At 26.0% G+C, this 21,831-nt stretch overlaps 1 protein-coding gene across 6 annotated transcripts in view; it reads right to left on the bottom strand.

Moving 5' to 3' along the window:
• The window catches only part of LOC100160237 (pancreatic lipase-related protein 2), a 38,782-nt gene extending 18,577 nt beyond the window's left edge, over positions 1 to 20,205 (bottom strand). The window contains exons 1-3 of one of the 6 annotated variants that reach the window (XM_029489386.1): positions 20,046 to 20,205; positions 16,553 to 16,612; positions 6,230 to 6,362 (exon numbers count right to left, since the gene is read on the bottom strand). In XM_029489386.1, coding sequence (XP_029345246.1) covers positions 6,230 to 6,362; positions 16,553 to 16,583 — 164 coding nt within the window. In that variant the 5' untranslated portion in view covers positions 16,584 to 16,612; positions 20,046 to 20,205. Of the gene's footprint in view, positions 1 to 6,229; positions 6,363 to 15,720; positions 16,067 to 16,552; positions 16,613 to 17,188; positions 17,388 to 18,529; positions 18,783 to 20,045 lie in introns of those variants that run through there. The other 5 variants (XM_016803889.2, XM_029489387.1, XM_016803892.2 and 2 more) reach the window with 5 other exon arrangements.
• Positions 20,206 to 21,831: the final 1,626 nt, after the last annotated feature.

Here is a 21,831-nt window from a genome sequence, read left to right as displayed (position 1 = left end):
TTTGATACATTTTTTTAAGAATATAGACAAATCTAAATTGAAAGTCAACCGAGTAGTTTCTAAGTTATTAAACATCATCTTCTAAGAAGTTCTTCAAAAAGGTTTTTGATAAAATATAAAATAAATGTAAAATTTACTCTAGTAGTTACTTTAATTATTGTAATAAATTAATATTAATTACTGTAACTTTTAAATCATCATAATAAACATGTCTTTTGAATTAGTTATCATAGACTATTATCCTTTGTAGTTAAAGTTTAACGCCACCATAGGTTCAAATAGGGGGGCTTTAGGGCTAAGCCCCCTCAAAAATGTCCATAGCCCCCCCAAACATTTCCTATATTTTGTTTTAAGCTTATTCAATATTATCAAAGTAAGGCCCTATTGCCCTATTAGCCCCCCCCCCCCAAATCTCAAACGCTATTTGCGCCTATGAACAACACACAGTCTGTTCGCTAGAATTTCAAATTAAATACCTACATAAACATTTTCAAAAAAATCACTCCTTTACAATATATTATTATAATAAAAAAGGGTAGTTATAGTTTTAATATAAAAAGTTTTTCTTGCAACACACCAATTCTTAAATTGTATAAAAAATTAAGTACCCATTTGAAAATATAGTCCTTAAGTATACTTCAAAGTTCTGAAAACAGAATTTGAATAAATTCGTTACTCGAGGAAAAACTTCGGCAAGCATTAGGTAGATAGGTACTATTGGTGAATCACTTTGATACATGGCAGTTACATTTTAATATTACATCTTAAAAATTGACGATCAAGAATTTTTCATAGCTCAACAGTCTCATAATCCGTTTAATCATTAATCTGCTTTGTTTTTAATAAAATAGAAATGGTTATCTGCATTTTCACACAGCAATGAATTTTTGTTTTTAAACAGTGATTCACCCGATGAGTTATGCTCGATCTTGCTCTAAAATCACTATATCTTTCAAAACAAAGCATTGCAATGCTATTCCTTAGCAGCATCGATCTTAATAGTTGTTAATCTCATGTCAACGCGTTTCTACCTTAGGTTTTTATTGTTTTGCAGTGGTATTTGAAAGGATATAAGAGCACAGGTGCTCTTTTTTCCTCCCGCAATTGTATTAGGTCAACCATGTCATTCAATTAGTTTTAATCGTACCTATATGTTATCGCAATGTTTTTTTTTTTTTTTTTAGTTAATATTATTATAGTATTATATGTCTAGCTGTGTATTATTGTTAAACTGAAAATAATTATTGTAATTTAATTGATTGAATATTGTATTTTAATCAGCAACTTTTGAAACACAAATTCAAGAGAATCTTTTAAAATTATATTTAAATAGTTTTACATTTTAATCGTTGTTAATATATATTTAATATATATAGGCAATCAAGAGTATATTTAAACAAAGAGTTATGTTTTATGGCATTTTAAACTCAACGGGCTCAAATGACTTAAGTAGATTAAATTTTAATAGCGTGGGTGAGCTTACGTTTTTAGTTAGGAATTTATAGTTTAAGTATGTACTTATGTATATTGTATATATTATATAATATAATGTACCTATATTATTTCATTATATAGTTACTAATACTTTAATTGTAAAGTTGTAGGCACTGTAATATTTATTTAATTTTCGTGCGAATCACTTTGAATAATAATAAACTAGATCTATATTAATAAAGGAGTGTCTGATTTAAATTCAAATAAAACAATCACTTTCACCTTTATTATATAATTACATGATAAATCAAAATAAACGTCATAAACAGCATAATTGTGACACGATACAGATTTGAATGAAAAACCCTTAACCGGTAATATCAATATTCAATATAAACTTGTATAATTAACTTACATTCAATTAACATATTATAATCATCATTTATTACTCAAATAACTCAATCATACGTTCCTAACACTATTTAGAGTTAACATACTGAATCCACGTTCAATTAAAATATAGGCAAAGTCACTAGTAAATTTTCAAAGCGTCATCTTCTAAAGCTAAATGAATAGTTTATTTTACTCAAATATTAAACTATTTGTTGTATTTTTAATGTTACAATTATTTTATTTGGTTTGTACTAAATTTGAAAATTATCTATTCATTAATTGATACCTTATCCGAATGTTTTATATACATCATATACATATATATTATATTATATACGTATACATTGTGGTTTTAATTAGGTAGGTATATATAAACACTAAATCAAAAGTACCTATTATCCATAATTTATAAAATACGCATGCGACAAAATAGAGTACATTTATCCCCCCGCTCGAACCTAAAAAGAAATTATGTAAATAATACACTAAAATATTTTTCTGAGAAATTGTATAATTGTTAATATAATTATTTAGGTGTTTTGATAAATAAATAAGTAAAAATAATACTACCAGCTACTAGATATGAATATGCAAAATAAAATAGTTTCTTATTTATTTGATTATGTTCTTTACACAATTTCGGAAAAATTACGTTAAAGATTTCGGGTAAAAGTTGTGTCGTATATATTTACATTTAAATTATTATTGAAGGAGACCCGTCATCGTTTGTAAGCTCCAGTGTCTGCTTCCTGCACTTGACCCGGAATAAAATCTACGTAAGTTTCTTTCTTTTGAAAGGAAAGTTGTTTTATGGTGTAAAAAAACCCACTTCGAGTAGAGAAAAAAAAATGCGGGAAAAAGGGAGAGAATAAAACGAAGAAAGGGATCATTGAGAGCGTTTCATTTCCCTAACACGACGGGAAACCCGTGGCTACGTTTATCTTTGACAAATCATGGACGTGCAAGGAGAACGGAATCGAGGAGAAACAAAAAAAAAAAAAAAGGGGTAAGCGCCGTGCCCCTGGATTTATTTGCCACTTTGTGTTTATTCCTCTTTCGACTCTCTGTATATCGCGTTCTCATTCTTTGGCACATTATTCAGAATGCGTACAACAACATACACCGATACGCGCTGCTTGTACAATAACAAAAACGTTCTAACCTGTGAGCACATAGGCATAAACCGGGTTAGTTTCGCCGGGGACGGGCCGGCGGGTAGTAAAATTTATATGGAAATGACCCTATGTTGCCTCGGGTGATATGGATGAAGACGGCCAGGGGGACCTGGTTTATACGTGTAGTACATTATTAATACGATTCAAATCATGGTTTTTTGTCCGTCTCTTGGTCGGCGAATTTCACCGACACGCGTACTACACCGACACATATAGAAGTAATAATAATATTGTACATATAATTTGTCAAACAACAGTGTGTGTTTTGGGTTGTTGGTTTTTAGTTCACGTAAATATTGAAATGATATATTTTTTGCTTTACTCAGTACGCTTATTACCATTTACCAGCTCGGATAGATAAACATAAACGTAACAAGTGTATATTATATTCAGTCATCGCGGTATGCTCTATAAAAACAGCTTAAACGTTTTATTGTTTACATTTCATATTATCTTTGAAATGTCTAAAAGCATTTATTTCACATAATGAAATAATATGTAGGTAGGTATAGGTAGGTACTATTCTTATTTTTAAGTTATGATGACTGAAACCTATTTAATAGTTATGGCGATGCTACAAAATTGTAATTTTTAAAATCCTAGTATGTAAACGCGCGTAAGCAATATAATTTAAACTTTAAAATGTTCATAATATGATACGACAAGGTAAATAATTGTTTATCCACAGAGATACATAATAGTAATACCAATACTATTTCTTGGGTATTGGAGATGAATTATACTATATTAATTACAGTACCTACCTAATAGAATGACCGTTACAGAACTAAACTGCTGTCGAAAGTTATTCTGAGACTTAACGAGCCGTGCAGGATATAAGCTTACGAATTATATTTAAAATATGAATAAAAGTTAGCTGCAGTACAACGAGTAAGTATGACATTGGACAATGCAGTTCCAAAACTTCACTTGTGTAATAAAATAGATCGATGTCGACATATGGCATGCATATACCTGATGATGTATCAAACGCGGATATAAAAATCTGAAGTGTGGGGGGGAGGGGGCTAAATGTTTGTGAATGGACAAATATATAGATCAAATATACATATATTTTTAGGTTTTTTACATACTTTATTTTTAATAACTGAATTTGTTGCCCGTTAAAAATAAAATTATCGTACAAACATTTAGTAGGTATTTATAATAATATTATAAAAGTTAAAGAATAAACTCTAAACGATGGTTACGTTTTTATATCCCAAACTTTAAAACAATTTAATAACAAATTATTAAAAATACGATTATATTTTTCAGATATGAAAAACGATTTTAAAGTTTACTTCAAACATATTATTCAACTATTTATTTTGAGACGATGAAAATTAAATTAAATTGTATGTAATCGTTTAAAAAATTGTCTTCGTCAATGCGCCTCCGTCCCAGCCATATGCCTCCCTTGGATCTGTGCCTGTGAAGTAGGTACCTATCTATAATGGCATAATGAGGTCGTGTGTGTGCTTGTTGCTGGCAATTCTTAAACTGATTTACTATTTTACTCGTCTACACGGTGTTCTGCGTATTCGACAATTGAGTGCTTTTACTGGAGAAAAGTTGTGTGGATAGTGTAAGGTACCTACGTCAATAAAGATAGAAGTAGCGAACAGGAAAACCAATTTTCGGGATATTTTTCTCTCTTAACGAGACATCTGTTAAGCCCAACATGCATAATGTATATATCATTATTCGTTTGTGTTTCATTGCGTATTATATCAGCTGTACATTATTATGCGATGGTGGTTTATAAATTAATAAATTGTTAATCGTATAATACATCATATATACAGATATCACTAATGTCTAGTACATACATGATTGAAACGTTTTTAATTTTTAATCGATTAGACCATTTTGAGGAGTTTTCAATTTCTATTGTGAATCTCAAAATCCTCGTGTGAGCACCAAATTAAAATAAGAATTTCTGAAAATTATTGCTTAGTGCACCCTTACACGGTGATACGAAGGTATCGTGAAAATGTCAAGTATCTTTCTCTTATATAGCTATCATAGTTTTTGTCTATCACAGTCAGAACTAAGGAGTAAGTATAGATGTATAAATGTATAATGTACATAAACTACCAATAGTATCTAATACATTTTATTCACTGAAATAATATTTGTTTTGTGTTGTATTTTATTACATATTTACTAAACTTTTAATATTTTCAATATCGATAATATGTTGTAAAATATAATTATAATATATGGCTTATATTTTTATTATTCAATGGCAGTTATAATTTTATAAATGTGTTTTTTTATGTTTCTACTTTTATGTTATAACTTATAACCTCTATAAAGTAAATAGAAAACACAGATTTTCAGTAGAAAATTGTTTTTTATTTATTATTATAGTGAAAATTAATAGCTTCACCAAACCGCTATGATAACGAAAATTCCGTGGTATGAGTTCCGTGTACTTGATGTCGTAAATCAAAATGAATTATTTCCGTAAAAAAGCAAAAAGGATAGAGATTGGAAAGTGGGAGGTAGATTTTTTTTTTTACAGACTACTTTTATTTTAGAGTATTTCCTGTAGTTGTTTAAAACAAATGATAAAATACGACGATTAAAATCTTATTTTTTAAATGTTCCCACGGGTTACCGAAACATATTATATTGATTAGATTTAAAAATTGAATTAAGCACAAGGGACATAATAATATTGTACCGTTGTTGTTTCTTTTTCTTTTTAATTCTGTATTTCTGCTTAATAAGTATATTGAAAGAAATTACCGATAGTATTTATATATTTTTTTAATATAAGCTTTTAACAAAAAACAAACAAACACTTGTAATCATTGCAATTTATGCAAATGAACATTTAAATAATATAAATTGAATAAAATTCAAATAAAATAAAACAATTTTAATTCATTCATAACCTTTTTCTACGCTAAGTATAAACGTCTTAAACTCTATTTCAAGCTGACTGTCAAGATTTTAATCTCGAAAGCAAAAATATAATATTTAATCTTTTTACTGAAAACATAATATTATGTTATTATAGTGTAGAATAGTAAACCAATGTTTGTACACATTGTAAACACTTAGGTACAGATAGTATTGTTATTTTCGCCAGGTAAATAATTTAAATATTGCATTTAATTTTACAAGATAAATATATTATATTTTAGTTCAACTTGTGTTTCACTTGTGCGAACACAACAATATTATCTTATGTAAGTTACAAAACTTTATTTTACCTTGTATATAAGTGGAATGTTATATTTGGGTTTGGACATTTCGATGGCGGTTCTATACAACTTTCAAACATTTTGAACCCTGGTAAATCTCTTAAATCACCTCTGCTTGATACTAGGCAACTCAGAATCCATACTGTAACATAAATATTAAATATACTTAAATAGTTAAAAGTATACATGACTTATGTATGGATAATATTTGAAACCTCTAGAAAGTAGGCTGATTTTTTAATTTGAGGTTAAAAATATTATAAACGTTATAGTAGTGATATGATGGGGAAAAGTATCCATTTCACCACTATATTCTAATATAAATTAGGTGCTGCAATTTATTTCTCAATTAATCCTATAACGTCTTTTAGGTATCGTAAAACTACAATAAACCATCACATCCTTATTCTTAATAATTTACAATGTTCTTAAATTATAATGATATTATTACGTAGGTATTTATTTATTTGTTGTATAATACTTAGTAAATAATATAATTTTTATAGGAAAAAACGTTTAGTTTTTGACATAGATCACAGTGATTAACTCATCATTATATATACTATATCTACTTTGAATTATTAACAAAATGATTAAAGCATAAGGTAACATAGTTATTAATAATCTCACTTTATTTAATTTAAACTCGGAACACGAGAGCTAGTTAGTGTGACGAAAAAAATATTGGAAGATTATAAAATAATTTTTTTATACATTATAAATGATTAAATGTTTTAAATAATACATTTTTTTAATTAACTAAGTATTTTTAAATTATTAAACCGTTATATATAAAAATAATTATGATAATGAAGATTTTTAACATAATATGTCACATTTTTTGTTTTGTTGTGCTTACATAATATTATGTACTCTTTTTTTGCTTAAAAAATGTATGGAAATATAAAATTAAGACAAGATAAGACAATAATATTTAAAAATAAATTTAGTTTAGTTGAAATAGACAATAGTCCAATGATTTAATTCGTCTCAACGAATAGTTATTTTAATGCAAACCTAAATATAAATATATATTAGCAATACCTACTAAACAACTTGTAATTAGAAATTAAAATTTACTTTATGATTTTATATTTTATTTTAAAATGGTTATAGAAATATTTTGAAACTATAGGTAATTTATAAACATATTCTCTTATATATGTATGTATTAATTCCTATACATATATGGAATCATATTTAAGTCGTATACATTAACTATTACTCAATTTTATCATTTGAGACGTAAACATAAGTGTTTAATATAACTACTGTTTTAATTTATAAACATAGGTCGTAGCTACCTATGCATAATTTTATATATTATAGTTTTTAGTCTTGAACGTTATAAAAGTTAAATATTTTTAAAGTTTGATACTTAAGAATTTAAGTTTATATGCAACTATGATGGTGAGGTTTTATTTGCAGAAAAAGTTTTAAAAAGGTGTTATCTGCAAGGGTATAACATTATTACATTATAATTATTTTGAATTAATTAAATAATTTCATTTGGTATAATTATGTTTTAATGGTGAAATTACCGAAATTATAATATATACTAAACACCACCAAGTATTGTGGTTAGAATCATTATAGAATATAATTATGTTGTAATATACAAAAACGTTGTAATTATAATAACAAATACAATAAACAATTTAAAAAAAAATCATAATATATGATTCAAGGTATCTATGTAAATCAGTTTTTTTTTTGCAGTCCATCTGGCAATAGAACCTATACGAAAGAAATTAAATCAGTAGGTACAACTTTGTAAATTTTTAATGATATGAAATTGGTGAATGGTGACCCAACTAAATTGTCTCAAAAATGAGTATTAAAAACACGATGAATATTATTATATTATGTATTATAAAACCGTTAAATTCTCGAAATATTCATTAATTGTGTTATGAACTACATTGTAAAATATTAAAGTACGTCCTGTCTTATCACTATTTTGATAATTTTTCACTGTTATAACTATTTCGGTAATTTTGATTTTGATGTTTTTCTCTGATCCACCGCATTTATCTGGCGTGTGCTCGTTAAAAAGCTAATGGCTAAATATGTCATTCTTGGGGTGCTACCTACAGACCCGCGAATATATAACCAAGACCTATTGGCGGTGGGCGAAAATATAATTATGCACCTAGCTCGAAACAAACGCAATGGTTACACACAACTAAATTATATTCCGGGTTGCCGTCACTGGGCGACTTCCCCCTCCCGTCAATCAAATCTCATCAAATTTACTTATTGTATAACATGTAAACACAGATTGTAAATGTATAAATTTTTTTTCTAAAAAAAAAAAAAACCTAAATTATATTAACATCATGACGTATTGAGTGCGCGTTTCTGTGTTTGTGTATTTTTTTGGCCGCCTCTATTATAAACGCCTCCGAAAAATGCACAATACTCACACGAGTATATTCCCGTATTCACGTTTCTGCGACAACCACGGTAGGTGTAGGTAGGTAGCAACCTATGCATGTATACTATTATATTACATTATTACATATTATACCTATCACGCCGAGAACACCCGACCGAACGTCCTTCGGGACGCCTGCTGTCCAAACTTTAGTATGTCCCCACAGCATATATGGAGAGGTATATACAACTAGGTAGGTACCCACTATCTTTTCTCCATTAAGTAATGCTCCGTGATAAAAACCACTTAAATTAAGTAGTCGTCGGATTATTTAATAAACCGCTCGTCTCAATAATAAAATATTATTATATTGTTGTAATCATTATAAATCTATTCAAACGAATAATAACAGTATTTTATAGTAGTACCTACCTATAGGTAGTAGGTATCATTTATAGGTAAATATAACAATTGTTTTAAACGCACATTTATATATTTTTACTATTACGATGTATAACAAGTAAGTAGTTACAGCTATGTATATTTTTTTATTCGTTTGTCTTAAATAATAATGTATCAAAAAAGTCGTTTATTAATACAAACTTTGATAAAATGTTGAAACTTGAAAGTGCGTGGAAGTTATTTAGTTTTTAGTTTGACAGAATAATTAATTTAGTTATAATTTCAAGAATTACCTATCAATATATTATATAAATAGCTACACTAGAAAAATGTAAGGCTCTGTTGTATTGTTTATAATATTACAAAATAATGTAAAATCATAATAATAAATGTATGATTCATAGACATAGTCTTGCGCATTTATTTATTTAATCCAATTTTGCTATTTATAGAAAGTTACAATACAATTTATAGATGCTATAAGTTTCAACACGATTACAGAAAGGGTTTAACTGATAATAAATAATAAAAATTTAACACTAATTAATATTACCTTATGAATTTTGATTTGAATATTTATCTGTTCTGTTAATGTGTTTGATTGAAATGGATAATCCAGGTTAGGTCACAAATTGAAAAGCAGTAAATATTATATACTACATAATATTATGCTCAACATAGTACATACCATATACCTATACTACATTACTACTATAAATTTAATATAGATATTTTGTTATTTTCAACAACTGTGCTCAAAGACTTGAAGTACATACTGAAATTACATTTAAGGTTAAACGGGATGAGTTAAAGTGGTTCTATTTTAACTTAAAAAAAGTTTGACATTCTTATGTATCGTTGTGTCGTTGATAAAGCAATTCCCAAATACTTTTTATTTGACATTTTTTTAAATTAAAAGTTAAGTTTTTGTTTTATGACTTTTATCTCATTTTTGTCGGTAATATCACGATTTTGATTGGTTTCGATTGTGTTTCTAAGCGAATAATCGAATGAATCTTTTCAATACCTGTTTGGAATACATTATTGATTGATTTAAGATTCAAATCGGATTAATCGTAATTTTTGTGGACTTTTTGGTTTAAAGAAGACAAATAATAAGCAAATAAGTTTTATACAATAAATCACTAGTTAGTAAGTCGTACGTGCGCGTATTTCTGAACGGTTAACATGCATTCTAATTTATTTTACAAATAGCAATACAAATAAAACCAACATAATATAATAATAGTAATTTGTACTTTTTACGATTTAATTAATATCATATACGAGACGCATTTGCAGTGTATATACCATTTACGGTCAGCGTTGAAATAAAACATTTTCAAATTAGGAAAAATCAAAAATTCACTACTGATATCAGCAAATTGTTATAAAATAGGAACGCAAAATAATAGATAGTCATATCAATGTATGAGTGAGTTTTTTTGGATTCATCATATTAAATAAGCGATTTCTCACAAAATATTAATTTAATTAATCAAAGGGATTACCGTTTACCCTATATCCACCTACAGAATGGGTTAAACCTAGGCTTTAAAGTGTCAAAAGATTCTGTGGTGAATACTGGTTTATTTCAGGGCATGATACACTGTTTTGTGGTTTAGCGTTTTGTCTAATTTATGTGTTATAAGAGAATAGATCGTTTAAGACTTCGTAAAAAGATTAAAACAAATCTAAAGAAGACGTCAATCTTTGGGTATGTGAAAATAAAAGTATTAATTTAACGATATATCTAAGTCTTTTTGAATAATTCAAATTTAATAGAATTTTGCTGATGATATAATTTCAAGTAAATCATCTCTTATGAATTATTTGAAAATATATTTGCAAATTTGCCGTAATTTATTCATTAAAATTCACATTTTTTTTTTTTTTAAATAAAGCCTTGGTGGCTATGGCCATTGGCTGGATTAAAATAAAATGCTTTTACATTTTAAAAAAAACTGAATTTTGTCCGTTGTCCATACAACTTATAAAATGAATATTAAAATGTGTAATAGTCAAGATTTTAGAATTATTGCAATAGTCGAAGTCATAATATTGAAGAATGATTTATTTTTGAAGTTTAGTATTTTGGAATATGAGTTATATTATATTTCCCTTGGAATATAAAATTAATTACAATTGTTTTTAGTATTAATATTAAGTCACTGTAAAAATAAAAATAAGATAAATTGCAATTTAACTTTAAAAACAAATAAAAATCGTAGGGAACTGATGATGTTAGAAATGTTGGTGTAATACTGTATTAATAATATATATTTGGCTTGAGATTTTTATTTGCAATCGTTTTGAACACATTTATTTAAGTTATCAATGACAGATTGCCACATTGCCACATGTTTATAATATATTCATATTTATATTAATGTAGTCTATATTTGACTAGGTTGTGATTCATAATAATTACAGGAATAGTTAAAAAAATATTATTATTTATGGTATGATTTTGAGACTGTGTAAATTAAGATGACTTCGCTTGTATACCATTGTACCTACTTTTAGAATAATTAAATTAAATATACTGATGGAGATTGTAAGTAAATATTGAAATTATTCGATGAATTTTATTCTATTATACGTCATGCTGAGTATGTGTACAATATTGTTATATATTATATGTTTCAGTTAAAAATGTAAACAGGAAAACAAATGGATTTTTCTGTACTACACTGGGTCACTGGCGGTTGAAGTGCATGGCGCCATTCGCACGATTCCGAGTCATCGAGAAAAATATTCATTTTTTCCAGTTGCCCCCATAGGTAGGTACTATAATATCCCATCCCACCGAATGACTGATAGCAAACCCATAAATTACGTTAATTTGTCTGACCAGTAATAGGGGCCCGTCTAATAGTATTTGCATTTAATATTGTTGAGATTGTCACACGTCCTTATCGCCCTCGCGCTATCGCTTTTTTACGGGTTTCCAATACACTAGCAAAGAAACGAATAGATAATCAAATAATAATATTAACAACGAAAAAAAAAACAAAACAAGATCCGGCCAGGGTCCCAATTACAGTAATCACAAAGTTCGCACTCTTGTTAATTTCTAGAAGGTTGTACTTTATGTATTGCAGTTGAATATATCTTTCATTTAAGATGTTTTTTTTTTCGAGATAAAATTTTCTATGAATTGAAATTATTTATGTTCAAAAAAAAGTATGTGACATAGAAAATAAGAAAATAGGAAACAATAGTTTTTGTAACTTATCAATAAGATATTATTTAACATTTATTTCAGAGTAATTATTCATAATGAATGTAATTATACATATTTAAAATAGTTTCTCTCATTCGTGCACCTATGCTAATTAAGACTACATAATTGTTTTGTTTTAACATAGTTAATTAGAAGCGTTGAAATAATGTTAATCGTATCTAAATAATTCGAAATGAATGCACTCATGTAAATTGCAAGCGCATAATAATTATTTATTCCTTTTGGCTATAATTTTTTGTGAATGTATAATGTATTGTAAGGGACAACTGTACGTCTAATATATATTATAACCTTAAGTAAAACTTAGTACTTATACAATAATAGATCTTTGAAATTGTATATGTGAAATGAATGTCTATTAATTTTTTTTTATGTTGGCTTATGATTTCGTAATACTTAATAATACTATATGTATAATGAGAACAAATATATTCAAAATATGGTTGTAAATTAGCCTAGTTTGTATCATTATTATTATGTGTTAATGTTAAACATAAGGTTCTACGTCAAAATATCCGCGTCAATATCAAAACGATTGCTACTAATATGTTTTATAGACACAGTTGTCACCTACCTACATTTAAATATTTGTTTGTTGTGCAGTCTAATAATTGGTAAACAATAATTATGAGACAATATACACAACGCATGGAGACACTTAACATTTCTTTGGTCAACTGTATAATTTCAATTTATTTCAATTTTAGTAGGTACCTTTCATCATATTTCGAGGTATAATTTGTGTTTTTAATGAAACGAAAATTCAACTGATCCAAAGGGCGCGAGTGTATACGGTATACAGAATTCAATTTACGAGTAAAGTTGCACCTATGTTGTAGAATATAACTGTTTCAAAGATTAAATATTTTGCGACCTTGTGAAATTATAATATTTCAAATAATATATTTTATAAATGTTGCTTAGTTTAATTTTGAATATTCTATGAATTTATCTTTACCTATTACATTTTTAGTTAATTTTTTTGAAATATATTACAATTTATCATATTTAAGTATTCACTTTCAAAAACTATGAACTATTAAACTTAATGATACATTGTTTTCCGCGGATGCTGAAGGTTTCAATAAAAGGATATATATATTTTTTAGTAAAAAATATAGGTACAAGCAGGTTTCTAATTTCTATCGGTTTTTGATATATAGGTACTATATATTTTTAATTTCAAGGGACTTATTCTTTTTTATTATTAAGATTTTTCTTCTTATTACCTATTATATTTTTAAATTATTATATAACGTTAATATTAAAATGGAAAATCAAAAACATTTTTACAAAATTTGAAAATTTTAATTATTTAAAAATATTTTGTATCTGTATTTAATAATATATAAAACACGAAGCGTAGAAGCAAATAAACCAATACAAATTGTATTGAAAGAACAACGTGTTAATGAATATTATTATTTCAGAATTTAAAAGTTTCTAAAAATAGAATATTGTACAATATCGACGTGCTTATTCCAGTTATATTTTGTTGATTTGAACAATACACTATTTGTTTACTATAATAAAATTACTTAATAATTGAAATATATTTAATATTATTTCTGAAATGCCTCACTTTCTCTTTTATATTTATATAATATAGAATTAATATATTATGTTTGAATCAAAGTTATACTAGGTATTTGTATATATCTATGAAAAATTCAAACATTTAATATTAATATAATTGTACTGTTAAATTAAATTTAAATTTAAAATGTAAATGTCTTAACACGTTTTATTAACAAAAAAATTATAGCCTGAATAGTTTAATTTTATTTAATGATATATTAGATATTAGATAAAATTAAATTTGAATCTAATACTGAAAGGCTAAAGATATTATGCGTGATGTTGATATTTTAACTTTGAAGCATCATAAATATTTTTAATTTCAGACCTAAAAACTTACATTTTTAAACAACTATTTTTTTGAAAAAATATTTAAAAAAAGTTAATATCAATATTAATATTATTAGTTAAGATGATATAACTAATATACATAAACTATTTATTCATATATTATCTATTTATATTATGACTTAGGCAATTATACATTGTATTTGGTTGTAACTGAGGTAATAAAAACAATACTTACAATAACTAGAATACCTAGGTTAACAGTAATAATAGTAAAAGAATAAGGTATAACTATAAATAAGGTAATTTGGTGTTGTTTAATGTGAAATTTTGTTTTGCTACGAAGTCTTATTCATAAATAAAATTAATAAACATTCTAAAACAATAAGGTATGGGTTATTATATGGTAATTATATTATATGGTATAGATATTGATTGTAAGTTATAATATTATACTCATTAACATTAAAATTATATTACATAATTTTAAAATTAAATGTATGCGAGTAACACTCAATACAAATTTGATAATGATAAACAAAAAATATTTTAACAAATCAATTTATCACAACATTGAATACATATTTTAATATTTTCTAGAATATTAATAAATGTATATTATATTAATAGATTTGTTTAGTTTGTAGTTAGTATTGTTTTGTTTGCTTAAAATATAATAATATCGGTTATCGGTATGATGCCATAGTAATATTACAAAAATATAAAAAAACTGACCGATTATCATTTTATCATACGTAGAAAATTGTAAGGAGAAAGTATCACATTTAAAATTACGTAATATTATATTTGTAAATAACAATAATTGTTGAGCAAGTTTTTACAATTCCTGAATATAAATAATTTAGAACATTGTACCTATGCTGTATTATATTATGTAATGTTAATTAAATTATGTTTTTATTAATTTAAAATTAAATATTTAGTGAATTGTCCAATCTTTTCACAAAATAAGAAACTAAGGACTATTTTTCAAAAAAGATATCATTTATTTCCTAGGTACAACGTTTTTGTATCTACTATCAATACGATTGTTTTGTATTTTTATCTATGTTTAAGATTATTTGAGTCTTAAATAATCTAATGGCCATTGGTTTAATTTTTTAAGGTGGTAAATAATGTAGGTCCCATCAATTGGATTAAAATAAAAAAATATATATGAAATTTCAAAGTGTTTTACATAACGTGTTATTAGATAATTATTTTGAATTAGGAAAAACGAAAACATTTTTTTGAAAATGTTAATCATCATAAAACATCATCATAACACTGTATATCTCTCACTGTAATAATCGGTATTTTCTAATCCTTGGATTTTCATAAATTTAAATAAAATTAAATGGTTTTAAGAAAATATGAAAACATCATTAAAACTATTTATTAAATAATAAACGATTTTTGAAGTTTACTTATGTAGAACTTATTTTTGATTTACTTCTAATAATAAAACAGTTTTCTTAAAAATAAACCGGTTTTACTATGTTAATGATAATTGATTGGTTATAAATAACTAAAAGTTAAAAAAATATTGTTTATAATATAATTATGTTTAGTATATAATATATTAGGTATAGTAGTATTGGTACTCACAGTATATAAATATAATCATTTTATAACCTTTCTTTGACGTTAAATGCAAAATTCTTCGAGTAAAATTTTTAAAACACGGCTTTATGTAGGTGTGAATAAACTTAAACTAATCCAGTATATAGGCACTGCATGATACAATTGCACCTCGCTCATTTAGTATAGCTGCTATCACATTGCAAGCATTGTTTGCGGTGATAATAAGACATGTTTTTTTTTTTTTTTTTGTCACGGTTGTATTATAGTTTATAGTCGTTTCTAGGTCATTAGAATATTTGGACCTCAAAATGGATAATTCACTGATTTGATTTTTCGACTAACGAAAGTAGGGCTTTATAAATATGTTAGTAATCAACTTATGATACTAAAATATTTTTTCCTTACTTCAAAGGTTTTCAAAGGTATTTTTAAGTCGTTTTTTTTTTTTTTATTGAAATAAATTATTAATTAGTTACGGTTCACTACACTAAGTAATTAAAAGTGATTGATTAATTAACCATTGTAATATAATACGGCTCGTTGTTTTCATTCATCAAGTCAATTTCTAAGTTAAGTATAAAAAAAATTAAAACTTGATGAAAATATGTTTTTAATATTGTATACTATTTTATTCATCTTAAGCTATTAAACTTGAACCAATAATTTTTTTTTATGTCTACATATTAAAAATAAAACTAATCATCACGAAAAAGTGAAATTATTACCTTTAACTACCCATTAAATTTATGATACAAAGGCAATGTAAGTTATTAATATTATTATCATTAAAAAATGTATTTTTAACAAATAAGTATGCTGTTTCAATACGAATTTTAAGTATGTAAACGTTTCTTACTGGTAATATACAGGTCTGTAGACATCATCATATTCACGAGTAATACCTATATATTAAAACCTAAAAAAATAATAAATTTAGTATAATGTGTTTATTATAATTTATAATATATTTATTGTATATTATTTGTGTTAGAACTTTGAAGCCAAAATAATGATAACGTAATATTATTGCTAAATCTAAATCTTGTTTATACTTATATTTATATTATTATATGTTTTAGCAATATTTAATATTAAACTAAATAAATAAAGATTAGTATAATATTTAATATGTAATATATTAATACGATTTTTAAAATTTTCTTTTTTTTTTAATTGAAAATAAATAAATTTACATTTATCTATATAAACCTCAGATAATATTTTTATATACCCATGGAGTATAGTACCTATTTTAATTTTTATAAGATTTGGATGGATATAATATGAAAATTTGTTATTAAAAAAATTATAATTCATAATCCATAATTTATGTTTTTTTTGCTATTAAAATATATAGAGTTATAGTCAACTAAACTATTTCTAATATAAGTTTTAGTTAACTTTGTAGATATTCATGATTTATTATTAAGTATACAGTTTTAAATTAGGTACCTACTTTAAAAATACACATAAAAATATCAGTTATACCTACCAGTTTAATTATGACTTCTGATCAAAATAAAGTAAAAGTGAGCGCTGGATAGGTATTGAGTAATTCCACAATAAACACGGGTTAGTATAAATCGAATATTAATAACATCATACACATTTTTGAGTTTTAAAAGGTCAATATAATAGATGTTGGATGCGGTTGACCAACTGTATACAGTTTTATATAATGTTTAATGTAATGGCTTCAGCAAATAAAAGCAGCAAGTAAAACATGTGTAGACAATTATATTATTCACTAGGTATAGGTGTACTATAAATAGTACCTAATATGTACCTAATAGTTGTTATTTGAACAACGTCATATTTTTTACGATGAATTATTAAACCAAGTGCTAATAACGGATATGATGTGCCTCATAATATAAAAAAAATATCAATGGTACCTATTTAATAATATGTGAGCTATTACTACTAGCTACTAGCTGGTAGGTGATTAATTATAATGTATATTTTGTATAATGTATTATAAGTAGATGTTTTATTGTTAGTTTAGGTTTGGTTTTGTCGTTTATATACATTTTCAACAAGTCAAAGAAACTACTGTATTCTTAACAGAGTTTTAGATTTTTCTATATAGATAAGTGTATTTATTAGCTTCATAAAATCAATAAAAAAATCGGAGGTTGCTCGTGTTTTTGATTTCAAATGTATTTGACAAGTGTATGTTAATTATTTATTATTTTACATGTTTATTGTACCCATATATTTATTTATACTCGGGAGCTAATGACATAACTTACATTTTTTTGTTGATACAATCGTTTTTTATGACTGACAATTTGTTTTTTACTAACGATAAGATTAATTTTGGCTTTTTTTATTTATTCATAATTATAATATAACGGATTCAGTAATCGTGCGTGAATTACATTATTATTTAGGTAGTTCACTGTTCATTAGACTAAAAATTGGATTCAGAGTATAGAGATGCGTATGAATGGCGAAAATGTATCAACTTTGACGACGGGTGACATCATTCTGAGAATCTATCCTTTTTCATGAATAACAATTTATGGGGAATTTAACCGGAATTTAACAGGAATTTAAACGGAATTAACAGTAGAATTATGACAGCGCGGGAGATGGTTACCTGTCATTGGCGGCGCCACGTATGTAAAAGCTACGAGTAGCAGGAGCCAGGAGATAATAATAAAGCGCAAAAGTATACCATGTTTGAGATAACAACGAAATTTAAGTAAGTATATCCCGGTACCCTCGGAAACGTACCTATATCAAATCGAAACGGTAAAAATCATATAAAATGGTTATTTTCAGGTTTATAATAGGAAAACTCAAGTTTACTTGTAATATAGATACGTACCGAATATATCACGAAATCAAGTAAACGTAGCCACAATGATTATTATTGCAATAAGACACGATCACAACTTCATCGTATTTTCCGAACTAATCACAACACCAGAATAAGCCTGATGGCATGTATATATAAAACGGGTACATAACATAACGCACAGCTGTGTTTATGGTAGATAATAGTAATCTATCCGAAATTGCAACTGAACATTCATAGTGTTTTCAACTTTCGTGAACCAGCCAGATCAGTCGATGGTGGCATGCTGCCAGTCGCATAATAGTCTATTTATTTATACTATTTCATACAAATGTGTCTGGTTTGTCATTTTCGTATATGCGTAACGTCGTTGATTAAACAGATTAACCGTACGATCGTCATGAATACTGGCCTTAAACTAGAGATATCACGAGAGTTGTAAGTCAGCGGGGTTTAAACTCAAGTACCAACGAAATATGAACAAATATAATACAAAAATACAAAGTAAGAAAATATCAAAAACAATTTCAATGTATAATATTAATAGCGATTAGGAATAAAAGATGTTCTTTTATCTGTGAGATCGAGAATAATACCAAATAGCACACGATTATAAAAGTTGGGGATGTGAATTTGTATATTCAAAAATTCCAAAGGTGAACGTCTTTGGTGGACCCTGACTCCATAGAAGATAGAACAAATAGAAATAGGGAAATTCGAATAATAATTAAATTCTTAAGATTTGACTTAGATTTCTTTTAATTTCTTGTGATTATACATACCTAACTACAAATCAATACTATATAGGTGAGTCGTAGGTATCTTAAATAAAATAGTTTGCCAGTGTACCTACGATATAAATTGTATTCTCTCTCTGACATATTATGTGTATACATATACCTACTTAATATAACCTATAGGTTAGGTTAGGTATACGCACAATATATTATTATCAAGTTTCCGTTTATCACAACCACTCTTCTGTTTTGTTAACTCTAATATTAGAATAGTGATTTGACTTATTAAACAATTTTGAAGTAAGATTATTATTTCCCACACAGCATTTTAATATTTCCCAACTATGTAAAACTAGTTTTCAGGAAAACAATATAGACTATATAGTTGTCAAAATATTTGAAAAAGTTGCGTAAATAATAAGGAAATATTTTATTTATATTTTTTGGCCAAGAAGTTCACATTTGAAAAATATTTTGTAAAAAATATTAACGAAACATTTTAATCATATTTTTTCAAAAAACATTTTCATGGAAACATTATAAAAATATTAAGTCAACATTTTTGTGCAACCATATAGTCCAATATTTTGTTATCATGAGAGTAAAATATTTATACAATATTATTAGTCAAATATTTATGATTTAAGCACTCCAAAATATTCACAAAATATTATCATTTCCTAAATGCTGTGTGGGATTAGAGCCCCCGCATAAGGTTTTATTGACATTTCAATCATAAAGCAAATTATGTGAATAATTGCATGATGAATAAGTTTAAAAAAATTATACATTAGAAAGTAAGTACTTACTTAATGTTAACTATGAAGAGTAATGATAACTTTACTGTTCATACTGCAAACCAATATAGGTACTCGCCTACATTTGAGATTGAAATCCAAAAAGGTTATGAGCGTAATATTGTTTCACTCTGACAGGAAAAATATTTAATATGGGGAATGTTACTGTTTTTGATTTATTTATTGAATTTTAATGCTAGGTACATGTCGTTTCAGAACTTGTTTTTATTTGCTTGCGAAACGTACACCATTAAGGAATAATACTGACAGATGTCGGATCACCTTAAATTTTAACGGTAAAAAAAATATTTTGTTTTACTAAATCAAGATGCTTAAAATTCATTTTTGACGGACGACATGACTTCAAAGACCTTAATTTTGCAATTAACTAAATATATTATATTCTAATTTTAAGACTGTAAAAATATATACTTAAAGATTAGTTTTATTTAATTTTTATAATAATTATTAAATGAATCGAAAAAATTACCGTATCGTGGATGGTATAATATGTCTGACAGTAGATTATAACAACGTGTTGGAATCCACAGGCATTCGACTTTTTAAAAATCTGTTAAATCATTATCGCAATATACCTACAAAAGACTCAAGGCTCAATAACCGCATACAAATTAACACATCTATGGCACCTACGTCCAATCTTTTCCTCTCGTTCAGATCCGGAAATCTAATCTTATTATTATAAGTTGTATAACATTAATCATTATGGAATATATTATTATAAACAGCAGGAAAATAGCAGTAAGTTAAATAATTAATAAAAGGACAACTGATAACGAATGAAATAATGTGATTTTTTTCATGCGCACCTACGAAATTAATTCAACTATATTATATCATTATTATACCTAACTGGTTAAGAGCTAACCACATTTCTAACACATCTGTTCAATTAGTTTGTCTGTTTTGTGGTTTACCGAAATCAGTACGTATCATTTTAATTAATTATTTGGACCTTCCCGCGAGACTGATTCAATTACACAAATTGATAATATGAAATTACTATTAAATAATACCTATGGTGGAATGATATTTTTCGGTTATAATCTAATGAAGAAATCTATAAATTACAAAATTTATTTTTGCCGGTATTGTTCCGATAAACACATTAAAAAAATAAAAGTTTAATAGCTGCATTAGGTATTGACTTTTTTCTGGGAACAATTTTACGAATAGAAGTTGTAACTTACCTACTCAAAAAGTCTCATTCATTATTTTGTTTTATTTTGTGAATCGAATGATTGGCACTTTAAAAAGGTAATTTACTGATTTTAATTCAATAGTTTCTTTAAGCATATGGAAATATATTATCGTCAAATAAATGTGAAAAAAATCTCTACAAAATAATTATTTTTTATTAAGCTCGGCGTTTTTTGAAAGTGATTTATCATTATGTGTATCCTAGAGGTGAGTATTAGGTTAGTTTTTACTGAATAAAGTGAATTAAGTTCCCAAAGGTTTGTGTTTCATATCCGATTGGCTTTTTTTTATCATTATATAGTTAAATTTTCTTGTGATTTATCTTCAATAATTAGGTGGAATTTACCAATAGAAAAAACGCGTAAAATTTAAATCAGTTAATTAAAATGAGGTAAGTTGGTAAATTTTGTTAGGTGTAATTTTTTATTAAAATTTTAAAATTATGTTTTATATCTTAATATAATATTTTCAAATCATACCTCTTCAAAACTTTTATTAGATTTGTATATTGGTAAAATTGTTAAGGTGTATGTTTATTAACATTTTTAAATTATGTATGATATAATGATATATTTAT

The sequence above is a fragment of the Acyrthosiphon pisum genome, chromosome A2 (genome assembly GCF_005508785.2).
Source record: "Acyrthosiphon pisum isolate AL4f chromosome A2, pea_aphid_22Mar2018_4r6ur, whole genome shotgun sequence".
Taxonomy (NCBI): domain Eukaryota; kingdom Metazoa; phylum Arthropoda; class Insecta; order Hemiptera; family Aphididae; genus Acyrthosiphon; species Acyrthosiphon pisum.
The sequence above is the reverse complement of the archived record's forward strand: the minus strand, read 5'-3'. Positions and strand labels throughout refer to the sequence as shown.